This window comes from Schistocerca serialis, chromosome 6 (assembly GCF_023864345.2).
Source record: "Schistocerca serialis cubense isolate TAMUIC-IGC-003099 chromosome 6, iqSchSeri2.2, whole genome shotgun sequence".
Classification (NCBI taxonomy): domain Eukaryota; kingdom Metazoa; phylum Arthropoda; class Insecta; order Orthoptera; family Acrididae; genus Schistocerca; species Schistocerca serialis.
Window position 1 is genome coordinate 215,240,802 of NC_064643.1, and position 26,340 is coordinate 215,267,141.

The following is a 26,340-nucleotide window of genomic DNA, read 5'->3' on the forward strand; positions in this document are numbered from 1 at the left end:
TTGCATGCCCTCTCACCATCTCTCCTCCTTTCGTTGGGGGACTTCCCCTTCTTTACTAGCCTGGTATCGATGATGGCAGCAGCGATAATCAGTTCGAGTTTTTGTATGTACATTCTTTTGGGAAGAGGTCTTTGTGACGACGGCCGTTTGCTATTGTGATACAGTAAAACACCTATAGCCATCCTTATGATTTTTATTTTGTTGCAACCAGTTTCAACGCTTCAGTGCGCCATTTTCAGGCTGTTGTTGATGCCGTACGGGTTGATATGATCCCTATTATTATCACACCAGTTGCCAGCATAACTGGATACGCAGATAATGTGTCAGCACTCCAACCATCACATAATGGCAAGATTGAAGTGCTGAAGGGATTTGGTATAGATCCTGGTGTGTTTATAACAAAAGCATTTTACACCATCGACGAGAACAAGTCAAGAAAGCTAACAGATCAGTGTCTTACCTGCAAATACAGTATTTATAGTTGGAGTGCTGACACATTATCTGCATATCCATTTATGCTAGCAACTGGTGTGATATGCAGGGTGGTCCATTGATAGTGACCGGGCCAAATATCTCACGAAATAAGCTTCAAACGAAAAAACTACAAAGAACGAAACTTGTCTAGCTTGAAGGAGGAAACCAGATGGTGCTATGGTTGGCCCTCTAGATGGCGCTGCCATAGGTCTAACGGATATCAACTGCGTTTTTTAAAGTAGGAACCACCTTTCTTTATTACAAATTCGTGTAGTACGTAAAGAAATATGAATGTTTTAGTTGGACCACTTTTTTCGCCTTGTGATAGATGGCGCTCTAACAGTCACAAACATATAAGCACGTGATATCACGCAACATTCTGTCAGTGCGGACGGTATTTGCTTCGTGATACATTACCCGTGTTAAAATGTACCGTTTACCAATCGCGGAAAAGGTCGATATCGTGTTGATGTATGGCTATTGTGATCAAAGTGCCCAACGAGCGTGTGCTATGTATGCTGCTCGGTATCCTGGACGACATCATCTAAATGTCCGGACAGTTCGCCGGATAGTTACGTTATTTAAGGAAACAGGACGTGTTCAGCCACATGTGAAACGTCAACCACGACCTGCAACAAATGATAATGCCCAAGTAGGTGTTTTAGCTGCTGTCGCGGCTAATCCGCACATCAGTAGCAGACAAATTGCGCGAGAATCGGGAACCTCAAAAACGTCGGTGTTGAGAATGCTACAACATCGATTACACCCGTAACATATTCCTGTGCACCAGGATTTGCGTGGCGTCGTGTACAGTTCTGCCACTGGGCACAAGAGAAATTACGGGACGATGACAGATTTTTTGCACGCGTTCTATTTAGCGACGAAGCGTCATTCACCAACAACGGTAACGTAAACCGGCATAATATGCACTATTGGGCAACGGAAAATCCACGATGGCTGCGACAAGTGGAACATCAGCGACCTTGGCGGGTTGATGTATGGTGCGGCATTATGCGAGGAAGGATAATTGGCCCCCATTTTATCGATGGCAGTCTAAATGATGCAAAGTATGCTGATTTCCTACGTAATGTTCTATCGATGTTACTACAAGATGTTTCACTGCATGACAGAATGCAGATGTACTTCCAACATGATGGATGTCCGACACATAGCTGGCGTGCGGTTGAAGCGGTATTGAATAGTATATTTCATGGCAGGTGGATTGATCGTCGAAGCACCATACCATGGCCCGCACGCTCACCGGATCTGACGTCCCCGGGTTTCTTTCTGTGGGGAAGTTGAAGGATATTTGCTATCGTGATCCACCGACAACGCCTGACAACATGCGTCAGCGCATTGTCAATGCATGTGCGAATATTACGGAAGGCGAACTACTCGCTGTTGAGAGGAATGTCGTTACACGTATTGCCAAATGCATTGAGGTTGACGGACATCATTTTGAGCATTTATTGCATTAGTGTGGTATTTACAGGTAATCGCGCTTTAACAGGATGCGTTCTCAGAAAAGATAAGTTCACTAAGGTACATGTATCACACTGGAACAACCGAAATAAAATGTTCAAACGTACCTACGTTCTGTATTTTAATTTAAAAAAACTACTTGTTACCAACTGTTCGTCTAAAATTGTGAGCCATATGTTTGTGACTATTACCGCGCCATCTATCACAAAGCGAAAAAAGTGGTCCAACTAAAACATTCATATTTCTTTACGTACTACACGAATATGTAACTAAAATGTGGGTTCCTATTTTTAAAAACGCAGTTGATATCCGTTTGACGTATGGCAGCGCCAACTAGCGGGCCAACCATATCGCCATCTGGTTTCCCCCTTCAAGCTAGACAAGTTTCGTATTTTGTAGTTTTTCCGTTTGACGCTTATTTCGTGAGATATTTGGCCCGGTCACGATCAATGGACCACCCTGTATAAGCATTGTCTCTCATCTCAGTTTTAGAAAAGAAACATATCTATATGGCCATCATATTATGTATTAACATGTAGCACTTTGAGATGCACTTGATAACGGCTTAATGTGAAGACCGAAATCGGTCGCGTGAACTTCATGAAGTTCTAAAGAAAAGCAACTGTAGCGGCCTTTCATTAAATGTTCTTCACATGTCGCATGATGATTCTCTTCACAAACATCTGTTTTAAGTTTTACAGTTCCTTCCTCTGTTGATGTTTGCAGCCTTCCTGATCACTGCTTACTCCCACGCTACCAATAGAAAAATGATTACACCAGCGATAAACTGTACCACAGTCCATTGTCAGTTCCCTACAACCTTCATTTCGACCAATGTCGACTTATGTCGTGTTTATGCCTCGTAGAATTTCGATATTAACGTACGATCTTTTTTATTCATGAGTCTCAGTATGCAAGACCCGAGAACTTTCTATTTCGGCAACAGGATACTTAACAAAGCCAGAACACTGTGAACGAAACAAAATACTTACTTCTTACTCAAGAATTAAACTGAAACATACTAGTTATTGTTGGAAGATTTAACTTTTGTTTTGTCAACCTGCGCATTACTTATGAAATTATTCCCGCATATTGCTCCCCACTGGAGGATACCAAGTGGTCTTGAGTATTTAATTCGCCGCCTAGAGTGTCCATAATGAGGAGCAATCGACGTTGGATAAGATATCCACGATGGAACAACGCATTGTGATAGGTGCACGTTGTATCTTCATTGTGTTGCAGGTACCAGAGACAGTAACGTACGAACAACGTACACTGATAAGTTGGTAATATAATTTTTCTGTGCCATTACACCATTAGCAATAATTTTGATATTTTTGAAACCGCTTGTCTATTGCGTGCTCCACTCTTGTCTGTAACAGGTAAAGGCTTACACATGTTTTTCAAGACAAACTCTATCTTTTCGCCTTCTAGCTACTGTTCTTCTTAAGACGCATACTGTTACGTCACGCGATAAGAGAATCGTGATCTGAGAACAGGTATATTGCAACTCATACAAGACGTGATTCACGATGACTGTTTGCATGAGTGTAATGTAGAACGTCCTGTGTAGATAACCATTTTTTCTTGCCAAACAAGTCGTAGATTGCATGAGGAATTTCAGACACACATCGTAAGTCATGTCTATTTTGAGATGGAATACGCTTGTCTTTAAATCAAGACTCTCTTATGTCCAAGACGTAAGAGTCGGCGTCTTACGAACAAGAGTGTCTCGAAGGGTAACGAACAGAGTAAGCCTTCCAACATTTATGTAAGCCATTCGACATACACCGTTGTAACATCTAGAATGCGTAGCGTGTCCTCCAAACTACTTGATTCATTAGAAGAATTCTTGCTAGATAAGGTCCACTGAATAGTCACGCATGGCGAGTGTGTCCACTAAAAACTAATTGCACATTCTCCAGAGATTTGCCGGCCGGAGTGGCCGATCGGTTCTAGGCGCTACAGTCTGGAACCGCGCGACCGCTACGGACGCATGTTCGAATCCTGCCTCGGGCATGCATATATGTGATGTCCATAGGTTAGTTGGGTTTATTCTAAGTTCTAGGGGACTGATGACCTCAGAAGTTAAGTCCCATAGTGCTCAGAGCCATTTGAACCATTTTTTTCCAAAGAATTGTGAATTGACTGGCATTATTATCAATACACAAGTCAATCAATTGACAGATTGCCCATCATTGTGGGTGTTGTGTACGACTTCGTACACAACAGTAAAGAGAGATGGCCAACAGAGTCGTAAGAAAGCTAGATAGGAGTGAATAAGTTAACACAGCAAGCAGAAGATTTGCTTAACTTGTATTTCTCCAAGCGAGTGTAGACTCATTACAAATAATGTCACAAGAATTGGAGTTCAGCTATCACAATGTCAACAAGGAAGACACTCGTTCTACTAAGCATAGAGGATGGTGGCATAGCGATGAGACTCCTATGTGCGAGTGGACTGAGAGGCTGCCTTAGGCCATCCAATATTGTTGTGGCTGAGGGCGCTCGTAGTTCAGAGCAGAGCCGCTAGAAGCGTGAATCAGCGGACGCACACCACTGGGTCCGGCCGATCCTGCATGACAACTATCAGCGTATAATGTTGTTGTTGTTCTGGTCTTCAGTCCTGAGACTGGTTTGATGCAGCTCTCCATGGTACTTCATCTCCCAGTACCTACTGCAGCCTACATCCTTCTGAATCTGCTTGGTGTATTCCTCTCTTGGTCTCCCTCTACGATTTTTACCCTCCACGCTGCCCTCCAGTACTAAATTGGAGATCCCTTGATGCCTCAGAACATGTCCTATCAACCGTTCCCTTCTTCTGGTCAAGTTGTTCCACAAACTCCTCTTCTCCCCAATTCTATTCAATACCTCCTCATTAGTTATGTGATCTACCCATCTAATCTTCAGCATTCTTCTGTAGCACCACATTTCGAAAGCTTCTATTCTCTTGTTGTCTACAAGGATAATGGAATGTAGTCGAATTAAGTCGGGTGATGCTGAGCGAGTTAGATTAGGAAATGAGATACTTAAAGTAGTAAAGGAGTTTTGCTATTTGGGGAGCAAAATAACTGATGATGGTCGAAGAAGAGAGGATATAAAATGTAGACTGGCAATGGCAAGGAAAGCGTTTCTGAAGAAGAGAAATTTGTTAACAACGAGTATAGATTTAAGTGTAAGGAAGTCGTTTTTGAGAGTAGTCAGTGGATAAAACAGTTGTGGTATAGAGTGAGAGAAGACATTATTGTTAAATCTTACAAGAAGAGCGGCATAATCACCGCTTTCGCGGAAATGAATACAATCTTACATATATGAAGAGGACAACGATGATGACGAAGAGCAAGAAGAAGAAGAAGAAAGTTTAGATGGCGATTTTAAGGGATTTTGAAGATCAGTTCGGTTTTATGAACTAAATATACTTTTTTAGTCTGGCTTTGCAACGTAATAATAAAAATGATAAAAACGTTATTTTTTTAAAAAAATGCTTAAAAATTAAGGTGCGTCTTACAATCCGTAGCCTCTTATAGTCAGTAAAGTACTGTAATTCTCAGTATGTTAAACACAGAACAAATCTTTCACTTTGCTGCAGAGAGAAAGATTCATATCTTGCCTTACAAACTGAGAATTTTTGTTAAATTATCGATAGATAACAATTTAGTTTGTTCTACAGTGTTTCCACTGAACAAGACAACTTCGCTTACTCTGCAGGGAGAAAGAAAACAGTCTGCCAGATTATCTCCAGGCCATTTCTCCACAATGTCCTTTCTTCCAAGACCACACTATCACAGCAAGGTATGCGTGAGAGCTTCTGTGAAGTATGGAATGTAGAAGAGAGGTGAAACTTCCTGGTGGTTTCAGACTTGTATGTGACTGGGACTTGAAGTTGAGACCTTCCGTTTGGCAGCCAAGTGTTCTACCAACAGAGCTATCCAAGTAGGACTCACGACCTGCCTTCACGGGTTTACTTCCACCAGTGCCTCATCTCCTAGTTTCCAAACTTCCCAGATTCTCCTGCATATCTCGCAAGGGTAGCACTCCTGGAAAAATGGATAAAGCCAAGACGTGGCTAGGTCACAGCCTTGGGGGGATTGTTCTCAATATGAATTTATTCTAGAAGAGATTTATGCAAAATTGCAGCTGGAGGCCGGGTCATGAATCGTGCCAGGATAGCTCAGTTGGTAAGAACATTGCCCACAAACGCCATGGTTCGAGGTTCGAGTCCCAGCCCCGTACAGATTTAATCTGCAAATGGTGTAGAGAATATTTGCTCTCCATGTATGAATACAAGGCGATACACATAAATAAGAGGCAAAATCTTGTAGCTCTTGTTTAGGGTATTTGTCAATTGTGTAGTACTGCGAATCATGGCTGTGAGAGATATCTGAGTCCCTAGTGCGTTGACGGCAAGGGATGGAGTGTAGTGATGCAAGCTACTTGACTACAGTCCCTTGCACCAGTAGCTGGATGATGTCACAAACCCTCCACGATGTTTTATGGCGTGAGGGCCTCTGACACTGTTGACAGTGATAAATGGTTTCACAGTCTCATTTCTTTGCTTTTTCTATAATCGTCCACGTCAATACAAATATAACATTACATGACAAAAATTCACAGCAGAGGAATACTCATGACGCAGTTTGCTGAGGCACGAAGAGAGGCTCTATTTCAATAATTGGTTGTATTTTATCAACAACTGTGAATACTAGACACGGTGTCTGCGTTTGAACAAGGGCCTTGTTTCGCATGCAAGTGCTTGAAGGATGTCACAGCAGGCAGACTGGTTCATTGGCAGCGGACTACCACACTCGCGCTAGGAGAAGTCGTATCAGCTTGTAGGCACAGCTGGTGCCGACGCTACAGCCTGAACTATCAACATAATTCTCCTACCACAGCAACAACGAATCTGCCGAGGTGCTGCGCGTACTCGTGCACTGGCAAACGCTGTCCTTGGTCACTAATAGATATTGAAATCCTTGCATCATAGAAAGAGATTCTCAACCTTGCATAGCGATGATAAGAAGGTACAAAGTTGATTTCTCACTGCGGTCTGCACTGACTCATTCGGCTGGGCTTTACTGACTCCTATCTAAATAGGAAGTGACTTGTTCTACAACTGCTATTTCAAGAATTATCAAAACTAGACATGATTGTCTTAATGGGATTTCCCCGATCGTTCTTAAAATAAAAATATGGCATTTCAGTCTTTGATCGCTATTTTTTATTTTCAATTACCGGTGTCAGGCTAGCTGCCCATCTTCAGATCTGTTAGACAAAGTTAAAATGGTTCAAATGGCTCTGAGCACTATGCGACTTAACTTCTGAGGTCATCAGTCGCCTATAACTTAGAACTAATTAAAACTGCGACAGTAGCGGTCGTGCGGTTCCAGACTGTAGCGCCTAGAACCGCTCGGCCACCCCGGCTGGCGATTCCTCTAGCAGATCGTCAAGGTGGGTTCTTAAGTTGAGTGAGTTCATTCGTAAACCTGGGAAGAAATACACAAGCGAACATACTTTGAGCTACAATGTCACAGGGAAAAGTGTGAGTGATCGGCAGAGAGCTCAGATGACGCAAATTGTCAGTAATTTTTGTCTCAGCCGCAGTTCATGACGCATGATGGCTTGGTGAACAAGTCAACAAAATGTTGACTGTGCGTAGTGCTGTTGTCACTGAGGAGAGAAGTGTTGCAACAGGCATGTGACCATGTGTTCTCGGGATATGTCGGTCGAAGTGTGACGGATAGGAGGGTAGACGAAAAATTTTGGTGGCAGATGAAAAAACATGATGTGGATCACTATGTTCGAAACTGCATACTGTGCACACAACGGGCCAATCTTAGCAAAAAAAAAAAAAAAAATACTTTCCAAAGGTTGCCAGAGGCATCAAAATCTTACCCGGTCATGATTCACTTCACACTTCACGATTCTGGTTATTCTACAGTCGCCGGCGCCTATAACTGCGACGCTTTTTAGCATCCTTGGATGACGCTTCCGGACACGGGTTCCTACTCAAAATATTATGTACTCACTCTCCTCTGCAAGTCCTAGAAGTTTGTAAAGGGGAATTTCCGAACACCCTGTATAAATACAAAACTAAAGCCAACACAGTCTAACATCGAAATGTTCATGTTTACGTGAATACTTAACACTTAACTACAAACCAGGCAGGACAGATACGCTTGAAAGAAAGATAATTAAGAAATAATGGGTGCAATAAAAGGACCAGAGAGTTAATGAGATATACCATATATACGGAAAATATTGGAAATAGTAGCAAACTGAAGGATCATCCTCTTTGAACACCTCACCAAATTAGTCTGAATGGACTAAAAAAATAAAAGTTCGTCCTATATATATGGAAAAATGGACTTGAAAGGAGCATATAAGATGAACATCAACAAAAGCAAAACGAGAATAATGGAATGTAGTCGAATTAAATCGGGTGATGCTGTGGGAATTAGATTAGGAAACGAGAAGCTTAAGGTAGTAAATGAGTGTTCCTATTTGGGGAGCAAAATAATTGATGATGGTCGAAGTAGAGAGGATATAAAATGTAGACTGGCAGTAGCAAGAAAAGCATTTCTGAAGAAGAGAAATTTGTTGACATCGAGTATAATTTAAGTGTCAGGAAGTCGTTTCTGAAAGTATTTGTATTGAGCGTAGCCATGTACGGAAGTGAAACATGGACGATAAATAGTTTGGACAAGAAGAGAATAGAATCTTTCCAAATGTGGTGCTATAGAAGAATGCTGAAGATTAGATGGGTAGATCACATAAATAATGAGGAGGTATTGAACAGAATTGGGGAGAAGAGAAATTTGTGGCACAACTTGAGTAGCAGAATGGATCGGTTGGCATATTCTGAGGCATCAAGGGATCACCAATTTAGTATTGGAGGGCAGCGTGGAGGGTACAAATCGCAGAGGGAGACCAAGAGATGAATACACTATACAGATTCAGAAGGATGTAGGTTGCAGTAGGTACTGGGAGATGAAGACCTTCCACAGGATAGAGTATCATGGAGAGCTGCATCAAACCAGTCTCTGGACTGAAGACCACAACAACAACAACAACATCTGGAAAAAAGAAGCCAACAGTAGCATGGGTTACAGAAATAAGAAAATAACTAGAGTGGAACAAAATCAGAGAATAGGAAAAAAAGACAACCCATTTTAAGAATAAAATACTTGATTTACAAGGTTTTCAACACAGAAAAAGTAAGGAAGCGCGGAAAATATTTACAGAAGAAAGAAAAAGACGACATGAGAAGAAGATGAAGGGGTACTGTGGGAACATGAAGAAGTGCTGAAAAAATACGAAACATGAAGGAGGAGGAGACATTAAATTTGTGACGTGATCTTAATCAGTCAACACAGAGATTAAAAGAAAGTAGTAGATACTTACTAGGTACGAGGCAACAATGGATTTCTTTGGAGAAGCTGTTTCTTACTTTATTTTATTATGTTTGTTTATAGCCTGACTATGGACAGAGAGTATACTGCATTTTAACGATAGTTTAATGTTAATATACTTGGTTTCTAGCCGCTACTACTCTCGGTTAGTGTTTACCTTCGGGTATCTCATACGTTTTCTCCTCCAATAATGAGATCCACATAATAGTGTTTAGTAGGACAGGGTTAGTTCGTGACGCTGCTGTGATTCAGTCGCAGGGCCGGAATTGTCAACGCCGCTGAATCTTGACTACATACGTTTCCGTCAGTTATCTTATCAGCAACACTCCTTATGCGCAGCTGCATTGTCATGCCGTATTTACGTGTGCGCCTAGTCAGGTGCTCTTTCTCATAAAAGAGGGGACGACAACAACAGTGATACGACTGGCGGGCCTGTTCGACATTGTCTGCAGAGGTAAGAGAATTTCCTAGCTATATTGCTGATTTTGTACTCACGAGGTGGCACTAACCTGCATAGTATACGCCAACATCATGTCAGCAATAACGCATTCTAAGTCCAAATGGAAAATCTTGTCCCGCGGAGTTGTTCTCATGCCTAAATTCTGTCATAGGGTACTGTTCTGAGACTATATTGTGCAGCAATGTCGTGCCCTTCCTCCGTCAGATCCGTACAGTGAGTTGTAATGCATTACGTAAGGCAATACCGATTTTTTGTAGTGATGCGTGTGGGAGTCCCAAAAGACTGTGTACAGCTGGTATACAGGGTGTTACAAAAAGGTACGGCCAAACTTTCAGGAAACATTCCTCACACACAAATAAAGAAAAGATGTTATGTGGACATGTGTCCGGAAACGCTTACTTTCCATGTTAGAGCTCATTTTATTACTTCTCTTCAATCACATTAATCATGGAATGGAAACACACAGCAACAGAACGTACCAGCGTGACTTCAAACACTTTGTTACAGAAAATGTTCAAAATGTCCTCCGTTAGCGAGGATACATGCATCCACCCTCCGTCGCATGGAATTCTATGATAGCGCGTTGCTTCTGACGAGCATCAAGTGTAGCAGCCATCTTGAAACATGCTGTGACGGCGCCACTCACGGGAACAGATTGAACTAAGTTTTAAAACAAGCGGGAGGATATATCTACACACTGTAAAACTTTCACACATGCAGAATGAAAACTGTATTTTTACAAAAATAGTGTGCATTTCCTTTGGAGAGACCCTCATATACAGGGTGTTACAAAAAGGTACGGCCAAACTTTCAGGTAACATTCCTCACACACAAAGAAAGAAAACGAGAGAGTGGGAAACATCCACAAGAGGTTGAAACAGGTGTATGGAGATGCTGCTGTCGATCGCAGTGCAGTTAGTTGGTGGGCAAGCAGGTACGTGATGAAAGCGGGCACGGCAATATTGAGGATTGTCCTCGCAACGGCAGGCCTCGTACTGCACACACTCCAGGCAATGTGCAGAGAGTTAACAAATTGGTAACTGCTGACAGACGCATATGTGACGACACTGAGTAGTGTTCGACCACATCGGCAAAAGCAGGATGTTTTGCTGTTGCACGACAATGCACGGCCACATGTCAGTCAAAAAACCAGGGAAGCGATCACAAAACTCGGATGGACAACACTGAAACACCCGCCTTACAGTCCTGACCTGGCTCCACGTGACTATGATCTCTTTGGGAAACTGAAAGACTCTCTTCGTGAAACAAGGTTTGAAGATGGTGACTCCCTTGTGCACGCTGTCAAACAGTGGCCCCAACAGGTTGATCCAGAATTTTACCGCGCGGGTATACAGGAGCTGGTTCCAAGATGGAGTAAGGCAGTTGAGAGGGATGGAAATTATGTGGAGAAATGAAAATACTGTTCCTAAAGGATGTATCTACACACTGCAAAACTTTCAAACATGTGGAATAAAAAATGGATTTTTAAAAAAATAGTGTGCATTTCTTTTGGAGTGACCCTCGTACTTGGCTGTGTAGATGAGAAATGAATCAGGAGAAATAAATTTAATTGCCCTGGTCTCTGTAACAAATCATAAAATTATGTTTTGCAACATATGTAGAAAACGACATTACTTTTCAGTAATCTATGTAATCTATAAACTAAAAAATGTATATTTGTTTACAAAATACCCTGTAGAAAGTAAAAGTTGTAGCGGAAATTTAGGCGAGTATACACTGATTTGCTTTCAAAGTGTAGTGGTCGGCTGATGTCGCTTTTTGGCTAAGTAAGTGCTATGGCGAATTTATGGGCACGGGAGCCGTAAATAAGTCAACCGATGCGCCCTTTTTTACTCCTCTTTACTATAAGCTGATACAATAGTGATTGGTTTTTAATGGACCGAGACACCGACAATGTTAATTCTTTTTGCACCAGTCGATACCGGCAATGTTGTTTTATCGACAGTCTGGGGGCAAGTATACTCGCCGCGTAAGACAGCATATTTACTTCAGTAATAAACGCCAGGCTTAGCTCTGTATAAACCGAGGATCCTGAAATTTTTTTGTCTCCCAGACCGCACACATTTTTTTTTTTAGGTACACCCCTTTCCCTTTCATATATTGAATTATTTTCAAAGTCGTCAACTTCAAATGCGTTTTTGACAGTTAAGATGGTGGTACTCACTTTCATAGGTTCTAGTTGAGAAATGTAGAGTTTCCTTTTTGTGTAAAAAGTTTGGTAACCGGTTTGAAACCCCTTGCCACAAGATATGAAGATGGGAAAGCTATAAAAAACTTTCTCTGATAATCCATAATACAGGATAGGTAACAAATACGTTTCTCTGAAGCCGGAATTGCTTGTATCTTTTTACAAATTGTAAATTAAGTTCTTCGTTAGCGATTATTCGGATTAGTTCTTGTTGTGATATAAGATCCATGTTTCCAATATCACTGTATGGACTGATAATCCACTGTCTTTTTTCCATAGTAAAAAACCCTCAAATCTAATTTCAACGTCTGTCTGAAGAGCATTTAAATGTTGAGCATATGCTGAGACGTCATCATTCTGCCAGTTCGTCTGTTCTACATTGGGAAGCTGGGAAGATTCGTGCCGTCCAGTGTTCTGCTCCATTAGTTTAATTCTGTCAAGAACAGCTGATATAATGGATTTTGTTTTTATCACATTGAGATTGTCATTACGTAACTGCAGGTAAACCCAACTAAAAACATTAAACAAATTTGTTAAATAAGAAATGTGTGAGATTCACTTGATGAAATTTTCTTAGAAATTGAAGCTTTAGCATCTGAAAACTCGAAAACAGTTTCAAAAAGCGAGAAAAGTCTTGTCACACATAAGTCTTTTGACAGCCATTGTATTCCAGTGCGAAGGAGTAACGATGAAGCTATCGGCATTTTCTTCACATAACTGCGCAAACAACCTGGAATTCAAAGCATTGCTTCGAATTTTGTTTGCTGTGTGGATGACAAATCGGCGAGATTGATGCATTCTGACACTCAGATGTTTAGCAACTAACAGAATGACGCATGTACAGCAAATATACCAGGTTAATTTGGTTTTATATGGCTTGTAAATGCACAGCACCGAACAAACATGGCAGGTGCTTCATCAGCTGTCACTAATATTACTCGTATATTTAATGAAGGTATCGCTTTTTCCATGAAATAATCTTCCAGACATTAAACACTAATTCATCTTTAGCGACTGTTGTCACAGTTCTCGCAAATACGAGTTCTTCGTGGATTTCTTGGTTCACATCAAAACTACGTCAATAACTATGCTTCAGTACCAGGTAAAGTTGACTCATCCAGTTGTATGGAGGCATGGGTAATTTGCAGATAACTGTATAACATGCTTCCTTTATCATAATTCATGTCATAAACATAACTGTATTGTTGCCCAAAGAAATTATTTGGAGTCCGTCACAAGTAAGTTTTGCGTAGAACATTTTTCAAACCTCTTGAATGGCTGCCAAAATTGTTCCCTGACAATATGGGGGTTTCAAAGTTTTGCAGTTAGTAGCAAAATATTGTAAGACGCCCGCAAGCCATCATCATCTCTTTCTTACATCAAAGCGAATATACTGTCCACTGACGTTTGAAAGTATTTCAAACCTGACTTGGCTTTGTTAATGTGACACTTCTCAGATGAAACTACAACTTGGATGGTTTCTTAGCGTCATTAATTAACACTTTGTTGCATACAAGGCACATAGGAAACTACTTGTTCGACAATGGTGGAATGAAGGTAAACTTCAATATTAACTGATGGGAAAAAAATTGAAGCACCAAAAAATAATTAAGGTGGAGTAATGAAATTTCGGCAATAATTTTGTCTAGGTAGCATATTTCCCACAGTCCGGCCACAGAGGAGCATTCCCCCGTAACTCAGTACCATCAGGGCCTGGAGCAACTGAATTACATTCTCTGCCAGGGTTTCTATTACCTCTCGTTGTGGCTTTATATGAGAAATGTCCTGCCTACTATCCTTCCCACCCCTCCCACAGTTTATTCTGCCGTCCACCGAACCTACACAATATACTCGTCCATCCTTACACAACCCCTGCTCCCAATCCCTTATCTCATGGTTCATACCCCTGTAATAGACCTAGATGCAAGACATGTCCCATACATCCTCCTACCACCACCTACTCCAGTCCTGTCACTAACATCAGCTATCTCATCAAAGGCAGGGCCATCTGTGAAACAAGTCATGTGATTTACAAGCCAAGCTGCAACCACTGTGCTGCATTTTATGTAGGCACGACAACCAAAAAGCTGTCTGTCTGCATGAACAGCCACCGACAAACTGTGGCCAAAAAACAAGTGGACCACCCTGTTGCTGAACACTCTGCCAAACATGATATCACTCATCTCAATGACTGCTTCACAGCCTGTGCCATATGAATCCTTGCCACCAACACCAGCTTTTCTGAATTGCGCAGGTGGGAACTTTCCCTGCAATACATCCTACGTTCCCATAACCCTCTTGGCCTCAACCTTCGTTAGTCACTGTCCTCACCCATCCAGCCCCCTTCCTGTTCCCATTCCAGCACTAAACAGCCGTCATTTCACTGCCTCACCCAGTCTTTTAATTTCTTTTTATTTCTCTCCTTTCCGCCACTTACCCCCTCCCCCCCTCCGCACCTTCTCTCCTGTCCTTCGTCTAAACTGCAACACTTCAGTGTCCGTCACTCCCTCCATACTATCTCTCCCCCTTCCGCCCCAGCCTCCTCCTTACCCCCACCCAGTAGCCACTCCCATCATGGACTGGTGCTGCTGCTCGCAGTGTACTTTCAGCTGTCTGAGACTGCAGACGTGTGTGGAAGTTACGTTTGCGTGTGTGTGCGTGTGTGTATGTGTATCTACTGCTGACAAAGGCCTTAATGGCCGAAAGCTATAATTATGTGAATCTTTTTGTTGTGTCTATCGCGACTCAGCATCTCCGCTATATGGTGAGTAGCAACTTTCCTTCTCTGGTATCGTAACATACTTGAGTGATTAACATTGCAAGATCACAGGTTAATGTAAGTGAAAGATAAGCCATTCCAAATGTGAAATGCTGGTACACTGACTATTGGTGTACTGACAGAATGCTGAACACTAGAATGCAAACCTGAATGCTGGATGTCAGTTTGTGGGATGGAGTTCCATGTCCGGTGAACTTGGTCGGATAATACAGGGACGGTTAAAGCTGTTTGTTGATGGTGCTGGAGTTATCGTCCAATGATGTTCCAAATGCGATCGACTGGAGACAGATCTGATGATCAAACAGGCCAAGATACCAGGTCTGAACTCTGTACAGCATGTTAGGTTACAACAGTGGTATGTGGGCGAGCACATCCAGTTGGAGTACACACCCTGGGATGCTTTTCATTAACGGCAGCACAGCAGGCCGAATCACCAAACTGACGTTCAGACTTCCAGTTAGGGTGCGTGGGATAAACACGAGAGTGCACCTGCTGCCATACAAAATCACACCCCAGACCATAACTCCAGGTGTAGGTAGAGTGTGTCTAGCATGGAGGAAGGTTGATTGCAGGCCCTCATGTGGCTTCCTTCCAACCAAAACACGCCCATCGCTCGCACGAAGGCAGAATCAGCTTTCCTCTAGAAGAGACAAGACCGCCACGCTGCCCTCCGACGAGCTCTCACTTGATACCACTAATGAGCAAGTGCTAGTGGTTAGTGGTCAGTGAAATGCACGCTACTGGGCGTCTGACTCGCAACTGTCCTTGAAGTAATCGATTTGTAACGGTTCGTTGTGTCACTGTGGTGCCAACTGCTGCTCAGATTGCTGCTGCAGATGCAGTATGGTGCGCAAAAGCCATACGCCGAACACGAGGCAGCAGTGGAACGTGGCCATCCACAGCCCGGTCTTCTTGCGTCCGTACATTCCCGTGACCGCCCCTGCGAGCAATTATGTACAGAAGCTACCTTCTTGCCAAGTCTTTCTGCAATATCAAAGAAGGATCGTCCCATGTATCGTAGCCCTATTACATGACCACGTTCTAACCCGGTGAGGATGAATCTGTGCCGGCCGGGGTGGCCGAACGGTTCTAGGCGCTTTAGTCTGAAACCGCGCGACCGCTACGGTCGCAGGTTCGAATCCTGCCTCGGGCATGGATGTGTGTGATGTCCTTAGGTTAGTTAGGTTTAAGTAGTTCTAAGTTCTAGGGGAGTGATGACCTTAGAAGTAGTGCTCAGAGCCATTTGAACCATTTTTTTGATAGATCTGTTGAGTCAAGGGCATTCTTGACTAACATCAACACACCACGTCCAATCCCAAAAGTAGCTAACACTCACAACCGATTTAAAGCAAATCTGATCTGCATCTTCATAGTGGTGCTACTAACGCCATTCTTATGAGGATTCCATGAAATTTGAATAGATGTCATCTTTCTGATGTAGAAACACACCTATCAACTTTCGTCAATGTTACAAAACTCCTTATTGGTTTTTCCGATTTTTTCCGTCAGTTTATAACCGACACTGTACTGGCTACATTTCCTTTTAGATTTGTTAATTGTGGGCTAAAATTACGGTATTTAAGCAAACATGATAAAGCATAGGGCTCAAAACCAATCCTGTCAACCTCATGCTATGATTGGCATGTCTGTATATTGCTGGTACAAGAAACATATTAGGAAGTTGCTGAGAAAGCAGAGAATTTTGCACAGTCGTTTTAAACGCAGTCACTGCCCCGCTGACAACATAAATTATGCGAAATGAAAGCAGCTGTCAGAAGGACAGTGACAGATTCTTTTAACGAATTTGAAAGCTGTATTTTATGTGCAGATTCTAAAAATGACCCCAAAAAATTTTGGTCGTACGTAAATCTATGAACGCTACAAATAATTAAATACCTTCTCTTGCTGACAGTACGGGTAATGTAACTGATGATGATTAACAGAAGGCCGAAATTCTAAACTTAGCTTTCAAATACCCGTTAACGGTAGAGAACTGCAGCACCATTCCCCTTTAAATTATCGAACAAACGCAAGGATGGCTGACATAGTGTTTAGTGTATCTGGGATTGTAAAACAGTTAAGATCCTTAGGGGCCAGGAAGGCACTTCCGGTCCGACTAGCAGTGCCAAACCTACAGGTCAGTGGAGTCGCTGGTCCATTGCTAGAAATAAGGGAATTCTGTAATGAATAAAAAGCGGGTTCGCAGGTTAGATTCCTGAAGTGGTCAAGGGCTCCCTCTTGCTCCCCTCCCCCCCCCCCCCCCCTTCGCCCTGGTCTCCCACCCTTGCAGACGCCTATGTATTGGACGCATGTTCACCACGCAGCTATAATGCAATTGTTTGAATGTTGCGACTGCAGTTAGAAATGTGTCGTCGTAGTCACGAAGAACATTGGATTGTGCCGATTTGTATCTGACAAGAGTAGGGAATGGTTCAAAATGGCTCTGAGCACTATGGGACTTAACATCTGAGGTCATCAGAACTTTGAACTACTTAAACCTAACTAACCTAAGGACATCACAAACATCCATGGCCAAGGCAAGATTCGAACCTGGCTACCAGGGGAGAGGGTCGTGGAGAGGAGCAGAGTGTTGTATGGTTGCAGAGGTGATTTCAGGCGCCTAAAGGTTCATAAAAGGCACTGGAGGCCTCCCAAATTCTGGATTGGCAGAAGTCTGTAGAAGTTGACCGTCTTTGGAATGCTCATGTTTTTTATCCAGCCACTGCCAACCTCAGTGATATACAGTGCTGCCAATTCATTTTCGACTACGTCCCTGCAGGACATGTGGAAAGTCCCTACGTTCACCTTGAAAGTCCTTAGGGAGGAAAAAATTTCTACACTGACAAAAAAAAAAGCTAATCACTTATTGGGTGGTAACATTTCCACTTTATTAACAGTTCTGTACACTGGATGGTCACTGTTTTTAAACAATACATTCACAAAGTTATTTGCGAAGCTTGCTGGTGCTAGCGTTCTGGGCAATTTTAGAATCGTCGGAAACGTCTTTATGAGCTCAGCCACATGATCTTTTGTCGACAAGAATAGTGAACGCTGAGCAAATGTTGCCGCAGTTTTATTTCAGCGGCTTTGGTGCCCTCTTCCAGCTTAGGACATGCAATGCTTGTAGTGGTTGATGCACCCAAAGTGAAAGCACTGATTATTTATTAAATTGTGCGAATCAAGATTTGTGTGTTGTTTCAGAAAATCGCTTCTTCCAACATACGCTTTGCAACGAATGCGATAACTGTCCTTGGGATCTGCAGCTAATCACCCTTTAAACTGTTCTTCCTCTTCCCACACTTCCCTAAATATAGGGTGGCCATATTTTCTTCGGACAAAAGTGGGACTTTCATACATTTTCTTGGCCAAAAAGTGGGACAATTTTCATTTCTCGTTAAATATCACTTTTAATGCTAACATTTCCTCTTCATCTGCAAATATAGCCTTCACTGATGTGTGTGTGTGTGTTTGTGTGTGTGTGTGTGTGTGTGTGTGTGTGTGTGTGTACAAAACCAATCAAAGAATGGAAAGACTGGAAATAAGTACATTTCAAGTTTTCAGAAATTTAGTTATTAAGAAATGTAACATTTATAACACAGAATGTAGAAAGACATTCAGTAACTATCACTACAAAAAAGGTTCTTAGTGAACACAAGGAATTTATGGTTTTGTGGGTTCCACACTGCAATCATATTTCTTCGAAGATGAAATTTCATGCAGCAACTCAGGTTTGCCTAATAGGCATGAATATAAGTCAGTGCAACTGTATTTACTGAAGTTTAAACAGTTCAGTAAAATACACTTAACGCTCCTCGCCGTAAATATATTTCTCTCATCTGTCCGCTGTGACGATAGTAAGCTGAAAACTCTTTCAACATTTGCATTGTGGGCAGAGAGTGAAAAGAAGTACTGTGCTATTTTAAGCGATTCTCTGAACTGTTCATTACACTGGCGAGATCTGAAAAACCTACACCATTTTTCATGTGCCATCAACTGATTCCATTGTTCACTGTCCACTTGTTCCACTTGTTGTTTTACAAATGACTGTATATGAACTATTTCATCAAATAAGAGGCTGTCATTTACTAGAATGCCCTTTTCATTTAGCCACATTAAAGTATTTTCAACTTCTGACCATTCTGGTGGTTCTGTGAGCATCATCCTTGAGAGTACAGAAAACTCAACTATTCCCTGTAACCACAGAGGATAAATAGTCTACTGAAGCATCATAAAACGTTGATACTGCTATGTCAAATTTCTTAACAGACTGGTCATCACAATCATTCAGCAGTTTTTTTACACTTAGTGGTACAAAATGTTCATGTTTCCTTGAATTTAAACTTGTCAAAGCTTTATTTAAGACTGCTAATACTTCGCATATGGAATTATTCTGTTTCTCAATGCTCAGAATGGATTGTTGGAAAACACTCATTTGTGAATGTACAAAAAGTAAATAACATTCATTTATAGGATCAATGAAAAAACTATTTAAGATTGCAGGGCACTTTGAGTTAGACTGTGACAAAAAGTAAGATTTCAAAGGTTCATACATTTTCAAGATCTTTTCTATGGCTGGCAACAATGAAAGCCACCTTGTTTTGGAAAAGGAAAGTAAATTTTTATAAGTGGCACCAACAAATTCACAGAATTCAGTGAGTTCTGCAACACGAATAGAAAAAATATGAAAATGGTTGTACAACTTCATGACAATGCAGTCAATGACAACAGGTAAAACATCACAAGCACTTTGAAGTGTGTTTGAACAACATGTGCTGGACATCCTATGCCAACAATGTTAGAGTTTTTCAATTTTTCTTTCAGATGTGTGAAAACATTATTAGCCTCTTTCATCATTAACCCCCCCCCCAAATTACAGTTAGTATTGTGTGCCTCAAATGCAACACACTTTGAGTGATACTGAATGACTGTATAACATGAGAAAGATAATTGGAAATTGTTTCGGACTTTTCGTTCTGTAATTCATCAAGATCAAGCAATTTCGTCTGCAGTCCAGAAAAAGACTGAACTATCACAGGAAAAATTTTCTGATGCCCGTGGTTGCTAGCATCAGTAGATATTGAAAAGTATTTTGCACTAATATGGCTACGAAGTCTTTCGCGACGTATTTCCTGAGTAAAAATTTCTCGGTGTACATGCCGCGTCAAATCAGGATAAATCTCCAAGCTTTCGACCACTACCTCCATGGTCGTCGTCAGGGCTAAAACTGACTGTTCACGACAGTCAATGACAACAGGTAAAACATCACAAGCACTTTGAAGTGTGTTTGAACAACCTGTGCTGGACATCGTGGACTGTCGTGAACAGTCAGTTTTAGCCCTGACGACGACCATGGAGGTAGTGGTCGAAAGCTTGGAGATTTATCCTGATTTGACGCGGCATGTACACCGAGAAATTTTTACTCAGTATTTTGCACTGTTTACAGCAGCTATTACCTGTTTCTGGGAATGTGGAGCTATAACATAGTTGATAATTGCTTCACACTTTGTTCTTCCACACGAAACATTTTCTGCAATCTTAGAATCAGGAAATTTTTGGTTGTTTAGTTGAACACTGCAGTAATGAGAACGATAGCTTTAGTGATGTTTAACAACATGGAATGACAGGGTTGCTTCTGCTGCAGCTACGTTTTTCTGTTCCTGTGTATTTGAAGTTACAAAATATCTTGTCATTTTTTGCGAGGAACCTGCCGATCGAAGATTCTTCCTGTATTTCTCTGATTCCATATGATGCTTGAGATCTGCAGCACCACCATGAGACACGTTTACAGCACAGTTACATACGTAACAGTTTGCTGAACAGTCATTGTCTGTAGCAGTGAAGCAAGGAAATTTCCTCTGAAGCTCTTCCGAAAACTTTGATTTTCGTTTCGGCATCGCCACGACGTGCTAGCACTTCACGAAACTGATACTGAGTGCTGACAACAATGGCAAGGAAAAGCAAAGAAAATAAGAGTACGCAACAATTATAGTGCTTAAGCTGTACATTATCAGGGGCTACCAACGTACGGAATGTCAGTTTCAGTTGATAGTTTATGAAATCGACACTCAGAAAATATTTTACCCACTTTGTAAATGTCTGAAAATAATCCTTGAAATTCGGGACATATTGCTTGTTTCACAAAAAAAAAAAAAAAAGTCGGGACAAATTGCAACTTTCCAGTGCGAAGTAGTACTAGCACCACTAAGACATATCATGTAGTGACCAGGAACTGAAATCAACAGCCTCCCCACTTCCGTCATGTTATATTACGGTGCAGAAAATACTTTCTAACACCGCCTATCGAAACGTGTCTGCCAGCACTTGGGTTGAGACAACTATGTCACAGAAAATGAGTAGTGATACTCTTAATCACCTACTGATGTAGTGTATTACTTTTAGTTTATTCGTTTTGTTTCCTTTTTAACAGACTGGTTGAACATTTCCGACGACTCGCCATGGGTGTGTTTCTGGAATCATGGCTGAGTGAATTCCTCGCTGTCGCCCTGGTAGTGGTGGCGGGGGTCTACACTTGGTACTTTCATCGCTACAGCTACTGGACCAGGAAGGGCGTATCGCAGGCACCAACCGTGATCCCATTTGGTAATATGGCGAGAATGTTTCTTGGACTGACTCGTCTCGAATTCATCTTCTATGAGCTCTACAATCGTTTTCGAGGTACTGTGGAGCAATACACGTCTGAGCTTCCTACTTTTTATATTGTTTCCAATTTTATTTTGACCGCAACTTTATTTACTAATACAGCATATGTTTCCGCCTACCGTTAATGGCTCACACATTTCAGACCAAAGGTACCTGGGAGTATATCTCTTCAGCAAACCAGGTCTGTTGCTGATCGACCCAGATATCATTCGGCTGGTGTTAGTCAAGGAGTTTGATGCATTCTCCCACAGAAATGTTAACTTCGATGAGAAAGATCCACTGAATTATCATTTATTCAACCTGAACGGAGGCAGATGGAAAAGACTACGAGCTAAGATGACACCTGCCTTTACTACAGGAAAGCTGAAAATGATGTGCCAAGTAAGTATTAAAAATGCAATTTTGCAGTGAACACATAATGTGTTGTGGGGCGATCATTCTGTTGTAGAATAGTTCAAAAGCCAAGATCGCTTAAGTACTGTTTACTGGGTAACGGGTTTCAACACACCAAAGGTGTCATCATCGGATCTGAATGTAGCTTAACATGTATAGATCATCTGGATATAACGATACATGAGGCAGACCAGCTGATATAAAATCATTGTCGCAGAAATAAAAGTTAAAACACAACTGCTCTCATGATCATTCTATTTCATCAGATGTATAAAACCGAAATCACAAGACTGGGCTGCCTCATGTATCGATATATCCAAATGATCTACACATGTTAAGCTACATTCAGATCCGATGATGGCACCTTTAGTGTGTTGAAACTGGTCATCTAGTAAATAGTATTTAAACGATCTTGGCTTTTAAATTATTTCTAAAAATGCAATTGTCCATACTACAGAGAAATATTGTTCACAGTTCACTAACACTCCTGTTATTTCTTAAAGTATTTAGTTGTAACTCAAAAATACGCCAATCCCTTATTTGTCGTAAATAATATAGTCCAAAAATGATTTTGTATCAACTACATTTTTGCGTGAAATATTAAATCTGAGACAGATTCCTCTAAGTAGAAGTATATGGTGACAGAGACCAAGGTCTTCTTCGCTAGCGCAAAATGTCAGTCGAAGTTTGTGTTTTAGTAGCTGTATCTATACAATTCACTAGCTGTTATTATAGTGTATTAGCTTTGCAGCTGTGGAAACTAAGTATCGCCATGCACTAATAGTGTGACAGATGAACACTGAAGGTCGCCAGATTGCGTCGTTGTGTACAGTGGAGCAGTGCGCTGCAATAATTAAGTTGGAGGCAATCAGTCATGTACCTAAACTTACCACTCAGAAAAACCTGTTACCCTTGCAATTTGATTGTTGTGGTAAACTACCACTCAGAAAAACATGTTACCCGTGCAACTAGATTGTTGTGGTAATGAACTCAGCCTCTGTGATGCCAACTGAGGAGCTATTTGATCAAGAAGTGGCGGCTCTGATGACGAAAGCTGACACAACTGGGAGAACGTTGTACTGACCCCACGCCCCTCCTTATTCGCATCAAAGACTTCTCATGTAACAGAACCCATTACGTTGTCGTTCACCAAAGACAAGAATATCTTCAAGAATCCCCAGGGCAGTGTGACAGTGTCAGTATGTGGGTGTTATGTTGACGAATTGCATAATGGATTGATCTGACAAGTACCCTTTGGCTCCTGCAAGAAGTGATTTACACCCCACACTACTACAGAAGTCAGACAGACACTCCTAACGTACCAAAAAGAAATGCCTGAAAAACTTTCAGCAATAAATATCTTCCGGAGTAGTCTGCTGTAAGGAAAAGACACAAAAATATTCTATTTTCTTACGTAACTGGTGGGATACTTGGGTACCGTAGGATTGCTAGTTAGTGTAGGAAAAACATTAAACGAACGTAAAATATTATTTATTGCAAAATCTGAGAAAATCAAGTGAAACTTTTATTTATAAACTGATACACAAAGTTCCGGGTTCTTTTCGGAATAGGTTACCTCTTATGGATAGGAATCCTGTTAATGAAATTTATACACAAAGTGTGGGAAAGCTCTTTTATCCCTTTTCTTTACAAATGTTCTTTACTCAGCAGAATGGTTGAGAGCCGTGCCTGGTCAACTTGAATAATTATCCGATTGAATTTTTCAGAGTACGGTCGAGGCTGTCACGTGAGAAATATAATGGAGTGACGTGAATGAAGTTTGTTATTTCTAATGGAGGAAAGATAGGGCTCGCCTATGCTGTAGCGCACAATACCGTGAGCTGCGACGACTGCTGCCTACGTCGTTCGCTGCTGAAAAATAACAAAACTATCTCTTTCTATCTGGATTGACCTTGGCCAGTCGAACTCTCACTACGACTTGATAAAGTCAAAGACTCCTATCTGCCCCTAGTCTAACTATTGGCGTGGCACACCAGTCAGATAACCAGTCCATCGCGATTCCACTCAATGTCTGCTTGCAGGCACTAACTAATACTCGTCTGTGTTCACTCCGCACATTAAGTGTAGTGGCCAACACAGTGAAGACTCATTATGAGTATCACTTCGATTTGCTAGCTACAGAGGTGCTCTCTCAGTGCAGTACTGAGTAGAGACCTTGTTCCTCGCACTCTGCTTACAATCACGTACGCACTCGCCCCTGCTACATGTTCCCGCTTCAAGAGCGTCACCGGAATGACTCCTCTGCACACAAAAAGCGAAAGGGTATATCATCCGCTGTCTTTCCCACATTCCTCCGGCTCATTTCATCAGAAATAGTCCGCCAATCAGCGTTACTCTTACAAATGGTAGAATGGCGCTCCGTTTAAGCCGACCAATCCGGGAATATATAGCATCTGCGTTAGGCATTATTGTGATAACTCTGAAACTGCACACTAGGTCCACCAAAAATGCATATACTGGGGCTCTCCCAACGAATACAGTGGGTTTTGCTTTTAAGGTGAACACGCAGGCCATTATCCCTTTCCTCTGGCAAAAACTGTTTTAGTCCCTGGGCAGTACGCCGGCCGGCGCAGCTGCGTGCTTACACACCCTCCTACGGACTTAACAGCGCGCTGGTTGCCCCCGCTGAACAAAAACTCGTGTGGCCGTCGTGTCTTGAATGTTTGTGTACACCAGCCTCGACTTTTGAATCTCGGTGCACAGTTGCGATTTATTTATTAGATTTGCATATCGATTAAATGGAAATATGTAAAATTGACTATATAGTATCGAGTTTAGTCTCGAATGAAATGTCTTGATACGCAGAATACGATAGTCAGGTCGGAATATGTAAGAAATGAACGTCAGGAGACCACGCCACCTTACAATGGGACTGCTATTATTTTCTGTATACATAAAATATCTGACGGACAGGATGAGCAGCAGTCTGTGGCTGTTGGTTGATGATGCTGTGCTGTATGGGAAGGTGTCGTCATTGAGGGACTGTACGACGATACAACAATATTTAAAAAAATTCTAATAGGTATGATGCATGACAGCTTGCTCCAAATGTTCAAAAATATAAGTTAATGCAGATGAGTAGGAAAACAATATTCGAATACAACATTAGTAGTGTTTTGTTTGACACAATCACATCAATTAAATACAATAATCTAGCAGTAATGTTGCAAAGTGATATGAAAAGGAGTGAGCATGTAAGGGGCAGTAGTAGGGTAGGTGAATGATCGATTTCAGTCTATGGGAAAAGTTAATAGGAAAGTGTGGTTCATTTGTAAAGATGTTGTACATATATTTAAATATGACAGCAGAAAGATTCTACTGCTGCTGCTGTTGGCCTCTGCTGTTGCTGCTGCTGGTGCTGTGCGCGGAACACGAACATAAGGTAAGGGAAATTGGAACTAGTATGCAGACATACACTCGTCTTTCCTTCGCTCTGTTTGCAGGTGGAACAGCAAAGGAAAGTACTAGTAGTAGTACAAGGTATCCTCCAGCATGTGCCACACGATGGCTTACGGAAGATGTATTTAAATCTAGTTATAGCTTTGCTTGCTTTAAGGGGTATATTTCGAATTATGGACGATTACTTTTAGGCAAGTTGTAGGTAGTTTTAGGTTACTGTTACTTCGTTTTCTCCACACCAGTTCCTTATATACTTCAGTACATTGCAGGTTGTTACATTGACTAAGCAGTAGGTTCGTTATGAGTATACAAATACGATCTCGATAATCCCTTCTTGTTGCCACACTGGTTGGCCCACTATCCGCTCATCGCTGGGAACAACCCTGTTCTTTTCACTGGATCCTCGTACATATTACCATTACAGCCAATGTGCCCTTTGCGAGCCGACAGGCACATTACTCATTCGAATTTACTGAGCTGCTCTATTAAGTTTACGACTCATACATTTGTTTCTTCCAAGAATCAACTTCACTGTAAGTGTGTTCTGAAAAATAGAAATTTATGGTCACACAAGAAGGCGCTCAGCCATGCTTAAGTATACGCTGTTTGCATGTAAGCTTAAACGCTTACTGCTGTTACACTGCTATACACACACCATGCAAAACTGACTCATTCGGTTCATTCCTTTCGTGCGCTGCCATTTTCAAAAACATTAGTGTATGTACGATGCAAATGGTTGTAGCCAGATTATCGCCGTATTGTTAGGTATACAGGGTGATTCAGAAAAAGGTTTACAGTCTGACATGGCACACTGGGCACACAACAAGGATTCATAACCACACATGAAGCGGGGCTCGTAAACGCCACGAGGGGGCGCAACCGCCACGTGTGGGCTGGCGTAGTCGGAGACTGTTTAATTGGTCCGTACATTCTCCAGGACCGACTTGATTGTCGCATGTATCTCGTAATACTGCGAGAGTTCTTGCTAGATGATAATTCCCTGCCTATTAGCCGCCGAATTCGATTTCAGAATAATGGAGCCCCTGCGGTTTTC

At 41.7% G+C, this 26,340-nt stretch overlaps 1 protein-coding gene across 2 annotated transcripts in view; it reads left to right on the forward strand.

Moving 5' to 3' along the window:
- The first annotated feature begins 14,661 nt into the window (after positions 1-14,661).
- The window catches only part of LOC126484350 (cytochrome P450 6k1-like), a 39,642-nt gene continuing 27,963 nt past the window's right edge, over positions 14,662-26,340 (forward strand). For both annotated transcript variants that reach the window (XM_050107811.1, XM_050107812.1), the window contains exons 1-3: positions 14,662-14,798; positions 21,241-21,488; positions 21,616-21,854. In XM_050107811.1, the coding sequence (XP_049963768.1) occupies positions 21,269-21,488; positions 21,616-21,854 (459 nt within the window). In that variant the 5' untranslated portion in view covers positions 14,662-14,798; positions 21,241-21,268. The remainder of the gene's footprint in view (positions 14,799-21,240; positions 21,489-21,615; positions 21,855-26,340) is intronic.